The 13,508-nt window shown below is 36.5% G+C and overlaps 2 protein-coding genes across 2 annotated transcripts; one reads left to right on the top strand and one right to left on the bottom strand.

Annotated features, from left to right (window-relative positions):
* Positions 1–3,482: 3,482 nt before the first annotated feature.
* LOC134748312 (glucoside xylosyltransferase 1) lies at positions 3,483–10,103 on the bottom strand. The gene is made up of 7 exons (XM_063683069.1): positions 9,886–10,103; positions 9,491–9,806; positions 8,314–8,506; positions 7,803–7,918; positions 7,212–7,394; positions 4,514–4,686; positions 3,483–4,215 (listed from the first exon to the last, which is right to left on the bottom strand). Exons 1-7 carry the CDS (start codon positions 10,068–10,070, stop codon positions 4,212–4,214), a joined length of 1,170 nt encoding a protein of 389 aa, XP_063539139.1. The 5' UTR covers positions 10,071–10,103; the 3' UTR covers positions 3,483–4,211.
* Positions 10,104–10,420: 317 nt separating this feature from the next.
* On the top strand, positions 10,421–13,356 carry LOC134748124 (putative OPA3-like protein CG13603). The gene is made up of 4 exons (XM_063682823.1): positions 10,421–10,711; positions 10,788–10,956; positions 11,039–11,181; positions 12,014–13,356. Exons 1-4 carry the CDS (start codon positions 10,570–10,572, stop codon positions 12,430–12,432), a joined length of 873 nt encoding a protein of 290 aa, XP_063538893.1. The 5' UTR covers positions 10,421–10,569; the 3' UTR covers positions 12,433–13,356.
* The last annotated feature ends 152 nt before the right edge of the window (positions 13,357–13,508 follow it).

The raw sequence follows: 13,508 nt of genomic DNA, 5'->3' as shown, positions 1-13,508 counted from the left end.
GTCAATGGTATGTACTCCATATTTGTCATATATATCAGTATTTATTACCTTTTATTAAAATGTTGTTAGTGTTAGTTATAATATGTATGATGTGGATGTTCTTTAATAAATACAATAAAATTAACCCCGGGTTAGTGGGATGGTGCAAGTGGCGCTTAGATGGTGCAAGGGGCGCGTATTCAATTTCGGTATCTCGGTTGTTTATATTTTCCATTTCATTTAGGTAATCTAATAACTCATTGTCCTTACCTTAATACCATTCTATAATATCAAAGAAATATTTCAAATGCTACGTGCCATTTTGATTTTAAGTTATACCGGTAACGATCCCTGCTTAGAGGTATATTATATCGACCAGTCTACCTATACAACATTCGTGCAATATATGATGTTGGCTCAGCAAGGAATATGGGTTTAAATAAAATATAGAGTAGACGAATGTGTTTTGTGGTGTTTCGTCTCTTCAGACTCCAGTATGAGTTGTTTGAGAATGGTTTGCAAGCTTATTTATAAAAAAATGTTTGAATGAATAGTTTTGCATGCCCTAACAGGTCAAGGTTTTAATATTATGAATCATTTTCTTTAATGCTATTCAGTATGACTTCCGTTGTGTTAACGGACCCCTCTAATAAATGGTAGTTTAATCTGGCTTTGGCTTGGGAGCTCCGAATTTAAGTACCCGACCCGTATTACTTGCAAGGTCTGAGTTCTGACTCATGTTGCTGCACATTTTACTGATTTTAGTACCTACATACATTTATATTTATTCTACCTGTGTGTGTATAATATGTATTGTACCTATCTACGTTTCACGGAGACATAATAGTGAACGCAGCGATTAAGATTAGCGACAAAGATAAGAAACGGACTCCGGGTAATTTCTACTTCCTTCCTCACTTCAATCGCATCGTCAGCAGACGTAAAAACGTATCTGATTCTGAGTAGATGTTCGTGTTCTCCTTGATTTGTTCATTTTCTGCATTAGGTCCAAGGTTCATTGGTTAGTTGGGAACCGAATAAATACGAATCACGGACATTATAACGAGCAAAAAATTACGTCAAATACGACTTTTAAGCAGACAATCAAAATGTGAAACTCGTATTTTCTCAGTAACACTTTCAAAATCTTATTGGATAAAATGTTGACACTTAGATCCCTAAGTAGGTAACTAGGTAGTGTAGGTACCTATAATAATGCAGAAATCTATTTGCCGCGATAACTCGGCAATTATAATGAAGTAAAACAAATTAAAATTGCTATAGCAAAGTTTAGACTACATACCCCAGTAGCATATATTTTGGTAGGCATTTTGTTAAGCCTCTGTTTATGATTGGTAGTCTTATCCTTTCGGTGTCTGGCAAAAAAACAACTGTTTGTAAGTTAATGCTTATGACAGATAAAGTGGGTGTTCAGAAGGGACAATTTTCGCACAAATTAGGTGTTTTGTTTCCAGGACCACGGGTTAAGGATCAATTGTAGAGTTATACGCTCATTTGTACCAAACCGTCTGTCACCTTTAAAGCTTTCGTTAAATTTTATTGTATGGAAAGTTTCATAATTCACTACTGAGTGACGTTATCAATGAATAATTTTATTGTGATTGGTGCAAGTGGTCCTTTGTCAAGTCCAATAACTCTCCTGTTATTCCCATTTCATGAGAACTCGGCGGTACTCAGATCTGCGATTGCGTATGATTACAACCCATTTACTACTCTTTACATATAGATATATTTTATAAATATACCGTCGCGGTTATCAGATAGTAGACATATTTTTCTAAAAATAGAAAACTTCTAACAAGATTCAATATAAACCGTGCGTCATTGACGAATAATTAATAGACAAAGAACTAGTCCCGGATAGTGATATGTATATGATAATGAGAGCTATGAAACCAGTCTAGCTAGTTTATTATTAATGTTATTACTTACTTCATTCGAGAATCTGGCAGCTAATTGGTGGAAGCTTGCTTGGCAGGTTAACAAATATCAGATAATGCTTATCTTTGTTAAATCACTAAAAAGATAAACAATTTTGCAAGTTATTGACTTGGTGAGTATAATCGATTTCGTTTTATACATAAATTAGGTATGTAATTGGAATAAAAAATTGCCTGAAGTTTTAAATAGATTAAATAAGTAGGTACCGCCTGTTGTTTTCTTAATGACACGTAAAGCCAGTGTTATTCAAGCGCCACATAAAATTATGAGCAATCGGACAATGTGTGTCACCTATTTGCTAGCATGCTACTCCGACCTACGCTGATGAACAGCTGCCAGATTCCTGGATCAAGTATATCAATAGAATAACTAGAAATACTAGAATATCGACACTAGAATATAACAGTTACGATTAATTAAATTATAAGTGCATGAGTAATAATCAATGTATAATGTACCAGTAACACGCTTAGACATTAAATAGGTAGCTAAAAATTACGAAGGTAAACGTACTGGTGCTTGGCACGCTAATGCCCTATAAATGACACCCTGCTGCTACTTTACTGTTAATTGATTTACTTAAATTTAAAGGTGACATGTTCTGGGATAGCAGTCAGACTGTACGTCTTTCTTTTTTCAATTTCATCTCCTTCTTATAGTTAAGTTAATTCAGGTCCGTTGCAAGTTGCAACAAATTTATAAGTATAATCTATTACGTTTTCGGCACTGTATTGTCAATATTATATGTAATATTTTTTTAATGTCACTTTTCTGTAATGACTGTTTGTGCCAAAATTAAGGAAAAAAAAAATTGCTGGTATATGACAAGGATGTCGTATACCATTTTCCGGGGTCAAATCTCACAGTCTATAAATAAAAGCATATGCTATGAGGCTATGACCAAGCCAATGAACAGTAAATAAATATAAACTTATAAGTACACAGTAATATGTCAGTTGGTCTCTTGGTAACAACAATTGGTGTATTTAATCTAACATAATACCCTCGTGAATTGTATGATAAATTAAGGCAACATTTCAAATACTTTAAATCTATTGTATAAATATAATACATTGGTGACATTTAATTGTGTCTCAGAGAAAAGCTACCTTAGTGCAGTAAACGTCGTAAAGTGTGACATATTAATATTACAAGTGAGATATACCTAATATATGATATATCTCACTTGTAACGAATGGTAATGATAACGACGTATACTAGTAGATGCACTATACAGCCGCAGTAAGGTCCATTTTTCCGAAACTCAACTTTTATTAACTAACGTAAACACGGAATTAGAACACTAAATATAATGAGTACTCCATTTCATAATAATGTAATACATTTAAATACCTTAGCTGCTTACTAAATTAAGAGTCAGTGACAGACTGACTGTCAGTCACACGAACCTAGCCGCCGCCGCGCCGTCATAGGCTTAGAACGCACTGCGGTTTTTTTAAAGCGGTTCGGCAACCGCAAAAAATGTAACGTACGATATGCTTTATAAGCGCACGCACTTAAAAGACTGAAACCGCAAGAAAAAAACCGCAGTGCGTTCTAAGGCATACAATCGAAGTTACGTTCTTATTTCAAACCGACGTTCTGTAATAAAATGAAATTTGATGTGTACATTCAAGTAACATAATTATAATATATCTATGTATGTTCGGTACTAGTTTTCATTGCTAGAAATTGTAATAAATACAAAGAAATTAGAGCGAGTAGCAGTTTAACATACAAAATTTAATAATATTAGTTTTATTTTCTTCCTATACCATTTTTTGCAACGAAAACTACCAGATGGCACATACAGATATATGCTGTGTAAATGTACATGTCAAGCTTCATGTAACTTAAGCACGTCGTTTTAAAATTTAAAATGAGAGCGTAATTTCGATTGTATGGAGCAGCTTTTTGGCGGCGGTTTCGTGTGACTTCTAAATCTAATCTTATTAAACTATGATACCTGTATTTTGTTTGTTTGATACTAGCTGACCAATCGGGTCCAATTGGGACGTCAGTATATCCTTACAATGATCAGGCAGCTTTTCTACGATAGTCAAAAGAATACGTAATTCGTTGTAAAATACTTAGCACTATTAAAAGGCACCGAGTTACGGATTCAATCCAGACCTTTTTAAATAATAATTAACTGTAGAACTAATGATAACTTATAAAGATCATTTTCCAATCTTACCTCCAATCTAGTCTTAGTTATTCACCTCGTTGTAACGGTCCCTTCGCTCTACAACTTGAGTAAGATGAAGTCGCTACCTGCGGGAATTTAATACATGTCAAAACAAATTTCTCAAATTAGCGTGGAAAAATAAATACAGGGGCGCGCTTTTATGGATATCACTGTCTTAAGTCTGTTTTTTCATTCCGTAGACTAAAATGACGTTTCATGTGTATGAGATGACATTTCTTAGTACCACATGAAATGTCATTTTAGTCTACGGAATAAAAAAACAGAATATATATAATATACTTCAATATATAATTAAAGGAATAAACAGACAGACATACACTTTCGCGTTTATAATATTAGCATAAAATTGTAAATTAATAATACCTGTCGGGTTTCCTATGCACCTTGGCCATTGTAGCCGTGGGGACCTTCAGGAAGGCGTCCTTGAGGTTGCCGCAGAGCGAGGGCGGGGCCTCCGTGAAGTAGCGCTCGAGTACGGTCGGTAAGTCGGAGGGGTCCGAGCCGACAGACCACTCCTCAATGGCCCGGTATACTGCCTATAAAATGACTTGACTATTATATTTTGTATAGAAGCGTTAAAAAGGTTTTTTTTTTAGTAGCACCTTCCCTGTTCCATTACCGAACGGAAGCGTGAGAAGAATGCATTCTTACGTTATCAACATACCATTCATTTATCGATTTGCTTTGTCTATGTTAACGTAATAGTAAGGAATGGATTTTTCTCCCGCCTCCTTTTGTATTCCCTGCCAAAGACTACAATAGAGATTTGGTGTCTCCAAAGAAAGAGTGAACAATCTATTACCTACTAAATCACATTCCATCAGTTGAACCATCCCTGGTCAGTTATTGGGTAGTTACTACATTTAGAGACAGTATGATATGCAAGTGAGACGCTGTTTGTTTGAATGTTTGTGCACACATATGAAAGTTTTTGATTGTGTGTATTAAGAAAATCTGTTTGGCGATGTTTTTCAGTTTAAAATATTCTACAGCAAATATCTAGAGGATACCGTCGGGTGACAAGCAAAAGTCACTAAGTTGGTACTTGTGGTGGTCCACAATTTCATCGCCATAGTGAACCTTATTATTACACGAAATTGATTTTTGTTTAATTATTTTTCAGTAATTAGGGAGTTTTGCTTGTCACCTGACGATATAAGAATGATAACTTAGCATCAGGCCGAATAGAATCTTGTCAGGCTTTGGAGGCGTTTATTAATCGCGTCATACGAAGTAAGGGGGGAGGGGGTCTGAAAAATCACGAATGATCACCAGGGGGGGGGGGGGGTCTAAGGAAATATAACGTGTAATTTTTTTTCTTAATTTGGGCCAAGCCTTAAAGTGTAATAAATTGTAGTACGTTTAGCCATTTAGCGTATTTAACGTTAACAATGTGTTGTGTACAAATTGTTATTTAGGCTCAAAACGCTTTGTACAATTTTACATGGGTGCTACTATAACTATCCCAAAAAGAGCTTAGAACGATTAGGTGTACCTAAGTCTCGATAGCACACATCTACCTACAAAGTACAAACCTAACAATGTCTTACACGATGATGTGTACAAGTGATTACATTAGATTAGATTTAGATTTCATAATAATATTGACGTGAAGCAGGAATATTTCCAAATAAACGTGGTCTTATCGAATATTTACAATCTCTTCTCTTCTTTCGAGCTCCCATTATGGACCGCAAGCCAGGCGCAAATTTCGTCAGTCATAGCCTCCCGGGCGAAAACTCGTATAACGGTTAACGGCTATGTATGATGAACCCTCGTGAACGTCAGCAGCCGCTCCGCTGGTGGGTTGAGGAATGGCAGCCACCAAAACGCGTAACACGGTCTTTCCACCGCGATACAACCGGCTGACGATTTTGTTTATTCACAATAGCATCTAAACTATCATCTGACAAAGTATCAAGCGGCAGGAGATGACTAATTTTTTTTTATATACTATTTGCTGCCATTCCTCAACCCACCAACGGAGCGGCAGCTGACGTTCACGAGGGTTCATCATACATAGCCGTTAACCAATATACGAGTTTTCGCCCGGGAGGCGATTGGTCATGGAATCTGTTCCTGGCCCGCGGTTTATTAAACATTCTCAAAATAAAACTAAGATTCTTCGAACCCAGCTTTTTTTTGGAAAGCATGGCACAGCGTGGCAGCTCCGGCATGCCTAAGGGGCCTGACCTTGACAGTCTTCGGGAAACTTCGGCAGAGTAACTAAGGCGTAATCTAAGGACGCCTAGGCTGTCTTCAGCAGTCTTCAGGTTACTTCGACAGCTGGAGGTGTACCTAAAGATGTCGAGGCAATCTTCGGGAAACCGTGGCAGTGCGAATTATGCCGACAGTATGCGCCTAAATTAAAGAGTAATAGTAGAGAGAAGAGGCTTACCCTATGTTTAATTCCATACTTTCATCCTGTGTCTGTAGGCGGGCTTTATCTTAATAACGGTTAAATATATGGCACTTTTTTAATAATTACAAAGTAAAACTTAAAAATTAATCACGAAGAAATCACGTTTTTTTTCATAGAAGCCCATGTAAAAAAACGTGATTTCTTCGTAATTTGTCGGTCAGCGAGCTCTATCTCATTATCCACTCGTTGAATCCTCTCTAAGCCTCAAAAAATTATAAAAATAACAATAATTTAAGTTCGCGATCCCAGGGCGCCTCTCCAAACGGCACATTGTGGGAAACACCGTTGTGGGTTGGTTTAGTGGGATGCCCACATAGGCACGGCACTATAATTATAATTTGTGGTACAGCCCCCTAAAATGAGCCCACCTCTGGATCTTGACAAGTACCTAACTCGCTTAAAAAAATATATATAAATATAAAAAAGTGTGCCATGGTTCGGACTCTGAGCTCATGGGACGCATGTAGGTACTACTCGCACTTGACCGGGTGTTTAATGATTAAGACAAAATTATAGTTTACAAAAAAATACACGTCATATTGGATAGGGGGGGGGGGGGGTCAAAAACTAGCCAAAAACGTATGACGCGATTAATGTATATACGCCCCCTTTACAACAGATCACTGCCACTCAGAATACCTCAAAGGCGGGCTGCTTGTGCGCGTGGAAGGCCTTCCTGCTGCCGTGCAGTAGGAACACGCCATCGGCGGTCGCGTCGGAGCACGCGTCGCCGTACATGCACTGGTCCGTGCGGTAGTTGTAGCGGCAGGAGAGCTCCAGCACGGCGCGGGGGTGGTAGTGGAATATCACGTTTATTATATCCTGTGAACAGATAAACAGGATATTCAATCTGCAAAGACAACTTGAATGATAAGAATGTGTTTTATTACAGATTTGAATAACTTTCACCTTCCACTGTCTAGGATTTCTTATTCAATCAATCCATCAATCAATAATTTATTGCAAGAACATTGTTGAATTAAATAAAGCACAGCTTAAGCACACAAAAGAGCTATTTCACAAAGGGATTTTTTTGTGGTCAAATATACTGTCCTACATATGAAAAACTTTCTTTAAATAAATATTATCCAGTTATAAAATAGCTTTTAGTATTTTTTTGAGTGAAATGTTTATGTTTGAAGCACTTCATTGAGATTACCAACCTGTTAAGTGGCTATGAAACTTGGTTCCAATTCCTTATTTTCTATGTAGTAAAGTACCCTTTATTACCTGGTCTCCCCATGGTATGTACAATTTCCATTTAAGCATAATTGGGGTGACATAGTCAACCCAACCAAACTCTCTCATTCTTGTCAGGTTCATTAACATCACACCTGAATTTAGCCCTGAAAATATACAAGCAAAAACTATTAAAGCTTACATGGACAAATAGGAGCTTATCTTCTAGATCTGGTTTTAATGCCTAAGTCAAATTTAAATTGAGCTGCTGCTAGAATAATTTTTGATCTAATTTTTAATACAAAATAATTTATTTCATAAAAAGAACATTTCAACAAATATGGCTATCCATCTGAGATACAACTAGACTGAGCCTGTATCTTGGCCATCTGCAACTTATTTATGCTTATGCATAAGCAGCAGTGTCAGAGCAGGACACAAGTTACATATTCCATTCATATTTGCCTTAGTAGATTAAGGTTGTAGACAAGCTACATAATATAATTAATATATAACAAGAACAAGACAAGTCATTGAGAAAAAACAAAAATTATATACTCACCATACTTCCCATAAAATGGATGCTTGGCAAATCTGGGATACCAAGACACATTAGGATTGTCATTTTCCAGGGCCATGGCAGATATTTGCGAGATGTTGAACAGCGAGAACTTGCGCCACAATTCATCAGCGGGGCCCAGGAACAGGGTGTCAGTGTCAACATAGATCATGGCATCAATGTGGGTAATCAGTTTCTGAAAAATTTAATAAAAACTATTGTAGGGTTTAGGGTTGATCACTCAAACGCCAATGTCAACAATACTTTTTTATTGACTTATAAGTACATTACGGGTTCATACAAAAAAACAGGTTTACTTCCTAACTAAATTAAAGTATAAGCTGGTGTCTCACAGGTCCTACAATAATCCTCATAGACACTTCTTTAGCAACAGAGTGGTCAACGCTTGGAACAAACTCCCAGGGGATGTAGTAGCGGCCCAAAGTGTCAATGAGTTTAAGAATAAATTAGATAAGCACAAAGCAAATTCTACTCAACACTGAGAACTTGCTTTATGACTCTGGATACAGGCATTATCAGTTGTTTAAACTGCCTGCCTGCATTACAAATAATAATAAATTAAAACGTGAAGTAGTCGGCAAGGTTGAGCGGGCCTACTTCCGTTGCAAAGAGCCAAGGGACAGTCGGGAACCTATCGCCAAGGCACTAGCTAAATCCTAGGGAGGTCAGGGAGAAGACTGCAAGTGGCTATCGAACTCCCGTTCCACTGAGACTAGCCAAAGGACAGAGGGTGTACCTATCGCTAAGGCAGTCGCTAGCTGAATCAATCTGTTGCGGCGCGGACGCGGCTTTTATTTGGTCCGGTCGGCGATCGTCGTGCGCGCTCGGTGCTCTTCGGTGGCTGGCCGGTGCGACGCAGTACTGTGCGAGCAAGAAAGTATTCGAGCCCGCGCGCCGTGAGAATTTGTATTGTTACATTCTCCCCCTCTGGTACTCGATGACGTCCCGTGAGAGTACCAGGATCTGTATTGTTACACTATTTATTTTGCTATGAGGGGATAGGTAAACCAACTGAAATGTCTGTGAGGTAACGTAAATTGAGAGAAAGTGGCATGACATCAGGTCACATGTTGGTTTATAAGGGAAATATGTGCTGTATGTTGCACTGTGCGATCACAAGTATAATAAGGTCAAGCAAATGTAATGAGTATTATTTTACCGGTATAAATAATCGTTGCGCAGCACATTTGCTGAATAAGTTCATCCAATCATCAACATGCTCCTCAGGAAAGTTAATGCTGTGCAGCTCAAAATCAAGCTGGTAGTCGGTTAGTTCTCTCCAGTTGCTAAGTGTCTCATTGAATTTCGATTTAAGATTGTCGTCTGTGAATATGACGAAGTGCACGGGAGTCTTGGTAAACAGTAAGACGGATTTAACCACATTCAGGGATTCGTTGAATCTCGAGTCACACACAACGAACGACAAAACGATCCTGTTTATGGAAGTCTTCTGCGGTGTAGTACTTTGAGGTCTTCTGAAAAAAGGACGTATTATATAAATAGTACTATAGAAAAAAGATGAAAATACAAAATTGATTTTAATCGGTTACTTACAATGTTAATAATTTAGTGCTCGCTGTACCCCGAGATCTATTTACAAAGCTCTTCACATCATCATTACTAATCCAAGAGTATAAATAAATTATCATAAAACTAAAACCCAATAAAACTAAGATTTTCCAAAGAGGTAACCGTCTCATGATATATTTTAACGAATTAATTTCTAACTGAACATCCATACATTGTTTGTTTACAGCTATTTCCTTTTTCTTTTTACTTTACTGTCAAAAGACATTTCGTTCAAGGCAACATTTTTTGGTGTGGTCTGTGAACCATAGTCTGTCCAAGTCTGTCAAACACAACTTGTTAATCAGTAAGCATCAGGAAAATTATACCGATCCCTTTCTTTTACGTGCCAGTACTAGCATAAGACAAAGACAGTAGATTCTCTTTGTCTATATTTGAAATGAGACAGTCCTGGGCCAAACTATATTTGAGACATTATTAAATACGCTAGTAAATGATACATTCTCGGATAGTCTGCATTAGTTATTGCCATTGACACTGACAGATTTTTGTTAAATGTCAGATTATGTATGAATGTGGTGTTATATACGAATAGAAAACTTGCAAAATTAAATTGATACATGTAATCGTTTGTTCGGTTTTCCCTAGTAGGGCTAGAATTTCTATAGAAATATTGCTGTGTTTTTATAGTCACTAGAATTACAAGGGACAATGGTTATTGGAGCGTTTCCCATTGCCAAATTGTCGGTGTTACTGATCAAGCAGATCAGTAAACCCATCGCTAATGCATGTAAAGAACGAGCCAAAAATAGTCCCTTTTTCAGGACCTATGTATGTATGCCTCCTGCCCAATGTAAGTATATGTTTAGTGACCTTTTTATGATTTTATTAAAATATTGTTTCTTGATGCTGATTATTGATTTGTTCAGTCTACAATTGGTGCGAGGTGAAAGCTAAGATGTGGATCCTAAATTTGGGTAGACCTGTAAACATACCTGTGCTGAGCCAGGAAATGGCCATTGAGCTGGGTGCCAATCTGCTGGGTGAATCAGTCATCTTTATTATTGGTGCTGCCCTGATTACTGTGGAATATAGCAGGTAATTTTCTGTTTAATGTTTCAAATCAATAGACTTGCAGTAATAAGTTTGTATTATGTTTGTTTTATTTTAATGTTTACAGGCAAAGCAAAAAAGAGGCAGCTAAAGAACAAGCTCGTATAGATGAGCTAAAACATATAACCAATACTATTACAGACTTGTACTTTGCAGTCCAGCAACAAGAAACACAGATCAGGGAAATGGAGCGGCTTATTCATTCAGTCAGTGAGTATCAGTTAACTATTATAAGCTCATCTAGGCTTGTCAGTATTATTGCTTCATTGATAACAATAACCTTTATAGTGGTATACACTTTTTTTATTAGGCCAGTCAAATTAGATAAAAAAAAAATGTTTTAAGGAATTAATTCCCAGCAAGCTGGAAACTATTTTAATACCTTCATTTGTCAATCCGAGTTTGCTCCATCCCAGGAGGTGTGAATAAATTTTGGGACATACATTTTACTTTGGATTGACAAAACAACTTGATGTAGAAGTAACCCACCATCAATTACAATTTCACTACCAGCAAGGTTATTGTGGATCACACTGGTGAAAAAAAATTCAGATTTTAACATGATTATATAAAAAAAAAAGAAATTCAAAGTGGCGGCTATTTTTTATCTTTTGACTACTAATTCATATTAAGGTACCTTCTGGATCCTTACATGTCAATTTTCATCATGATTAGAGCAAATTTTCCGTTGGACATACCGTTTTTGAACTACAAGCAAAAAACTGAAAAAGAGCAAAAATTTTACCACAACTGGAATAGAGCAAACTCGGATTACACTAATTTAGAACCAAATGAAGGTTTTAAGACGATTTTCAGCTTGCTGGGAATTAATTCCTGGAAAAATCTAATTTGACTGGCCTATATTAGTCTTCACATTGCAAAATGCCGGGATAACGCGAGGAAGAAAAAAGTATTAGTCAAATTTACCACTTGAAGCTATAAAAGAAAATTCTATTATATTTTGAGTTAAAATATATGCTGCCATTGCTGCTATTATTACTGTGTTGTGTGTTAAGAACTAAAATAATATGTTCTATTCAAGGTGGTAAAAAAATACAAGCACCTCCTCCAGATGTCAGGGACATAACCAAATCACTTAAGGAACTTGAAGAATTGACTACTAAGAGTTCCCCTCCTCAACCCCCAGCCGGTCAAACATCCGCAAAAGGCCAACAACCGCCTACCACCCAACAGCCTCCAGCACAGCAAAGGCCACAAGATGGCTCTAAAATGATGAGACCTGAGGCCCAACTTATTTCCACACCATATCCTGACAAAGGACTTATACTGCAATCACTGAATTATATCCAAATGGATGTTTTTAGTTCAATATTTCCTCATAGCCGAAGGGAAGAGGACAATAAACAACAAGAAAAAAAAACACAGTCTCAGAAACGTGATACTGCTGTACTTTCAGAGGCACTCTACAACATTGAAAATAACTTTAAGAGCTTGTTTTAAAGTTTATGCAATTTTTTTAAAATTTAGGGAAAGTTAGTTTGTTATGGTTATTAATTAATAACACATTGTATTGTATAGTTTTTTTTGTATATTGGTAGTATTTATTTTGCTGCACTTTTCTTTGAAGTTGGTGAAGCTTAAAATTTATTAATGACAATGCTTATAAATTGCTTTTAATCTTTACTGCCAACCAGTTTGCATTTGTGCGAAACTTTTGACTGTAGAGTTAGACCAAGACAAGCCTGCAACGATTTTGATAGCACACGCAACACAAGTGTTATTTATACATCACAATTTCATAGAAGATTGGTGTTTAAAATAACACTTGCACTGCGTGTGCTATCAGAATTGCAGACTTGTCTTGGTCTGACTCTAGAAGTGTTGACACATAAAGATACTGGGAGTTATCAGCATACATCGGAGTTTTGGTTGCGGGAATAATTTGTGAATTATAAAAACACAAAATCAATTTCTTTATTGTAAAATAATTACCAAACTATGAATTAAAAATAGGTAGTGAGCTCCAAATGTGCTTTGAAATGGTAAAATATTTTCTGTTATTACAGTTTATACTTACCTATTTTATGACTATAAGTGAACATTCCTGCACCCAAAACCCCAATGTTTAAATCATCAGGTAGTCGATGATTTAAACATTTTGGTTTGAATTGTTTTATAGCTATAATACTTGTGTGCGAAAGCTAGTATATATTATACACATTCAACCTATAAATTAAAATAATGCTGCTAGGCGGACTAATTGGCAAAATAATGAGATTAGTGCATGCTTAATACTTACTGAGTAGGTGTTTCCATGTTTGGTACCACACTAGGTCTATGTGAGTCTACAAAGTATGACTTGTAAACTCGAATGTATAAATATTTATTTATTAGGTAACAATGTAAATAAATTGTATCCAACAATATTGTCTTTCTTTTTTGAGGTGCTGGCATAATTACTGCATAAACAACTATGATGCAACAAATGTATATGTGTTGTATGATTTAATATGCTGTAAATAGGCGTGGAAAAGAGGTAACCCAATTACTGATGAATTAACAACTAGCTATAATAT

Source organism: Cydia strobilella, chromosome 16, assembly GCF_947568885.1.
Source record: "Cydia strobilella chromosome 16, ilCydStro3.1, whole genome shotgun sequence".
Classification (NCBI taxonomy): Eukaryota; Metazoa; Arthropoda; class Insecta; order Lepidoptera; family Tortricidae; genus Cydia; species Cydia strobilella.
This window is presented reverse-complemented; position numbering and strand designations above follow the sequence as displayed.

Bases quoted from the DNA above. Each gene is read 5' to 3' on its own strand.
- LOC134748312 (XM_063683069.1), bottom strand. From the start codon at position 10,070: ATGGATGTTCAGTTAGAAATTAATTCGTTAAAATATATCATGAGACGG. The intron at 9,807-9,885 runs GTAAGTAACCGA...TCCTTTTTTCAG, and splicing joins AGCACTAAATTATTAACATT to AAGACCTCAAAGTACTACAC. The intron at 4,687-7,211 runs GTATTCTGAGTG...GTCATTTTATAG, and splicing joins ACAAGCAGCCCGCCTTTGAG to GCAGTATACCGGGCCATTGA.
- LOC134748124 (XM_063682823.1), top strand. From the start codon at position 10,570: ATGGTTATTGGAGCGTTTCCCATTGCCAAATTGTCGGTGTTACTGATC. The intron at 10,957-11,038 runs GTAATTTTCTGT...TAATGTTTACAG, and splicing joins ATTACTGTGGAATATAGCAG to GCAAAGCAAAAAAGAGGCAG. The intron at 11,182-12,013 runs GTGAGTATCAGT...GTTCTATTCAAG, and splicing joins GCGGCTTATTCATTCAGTCA to GTGGTAAAAAAATACAAGCA.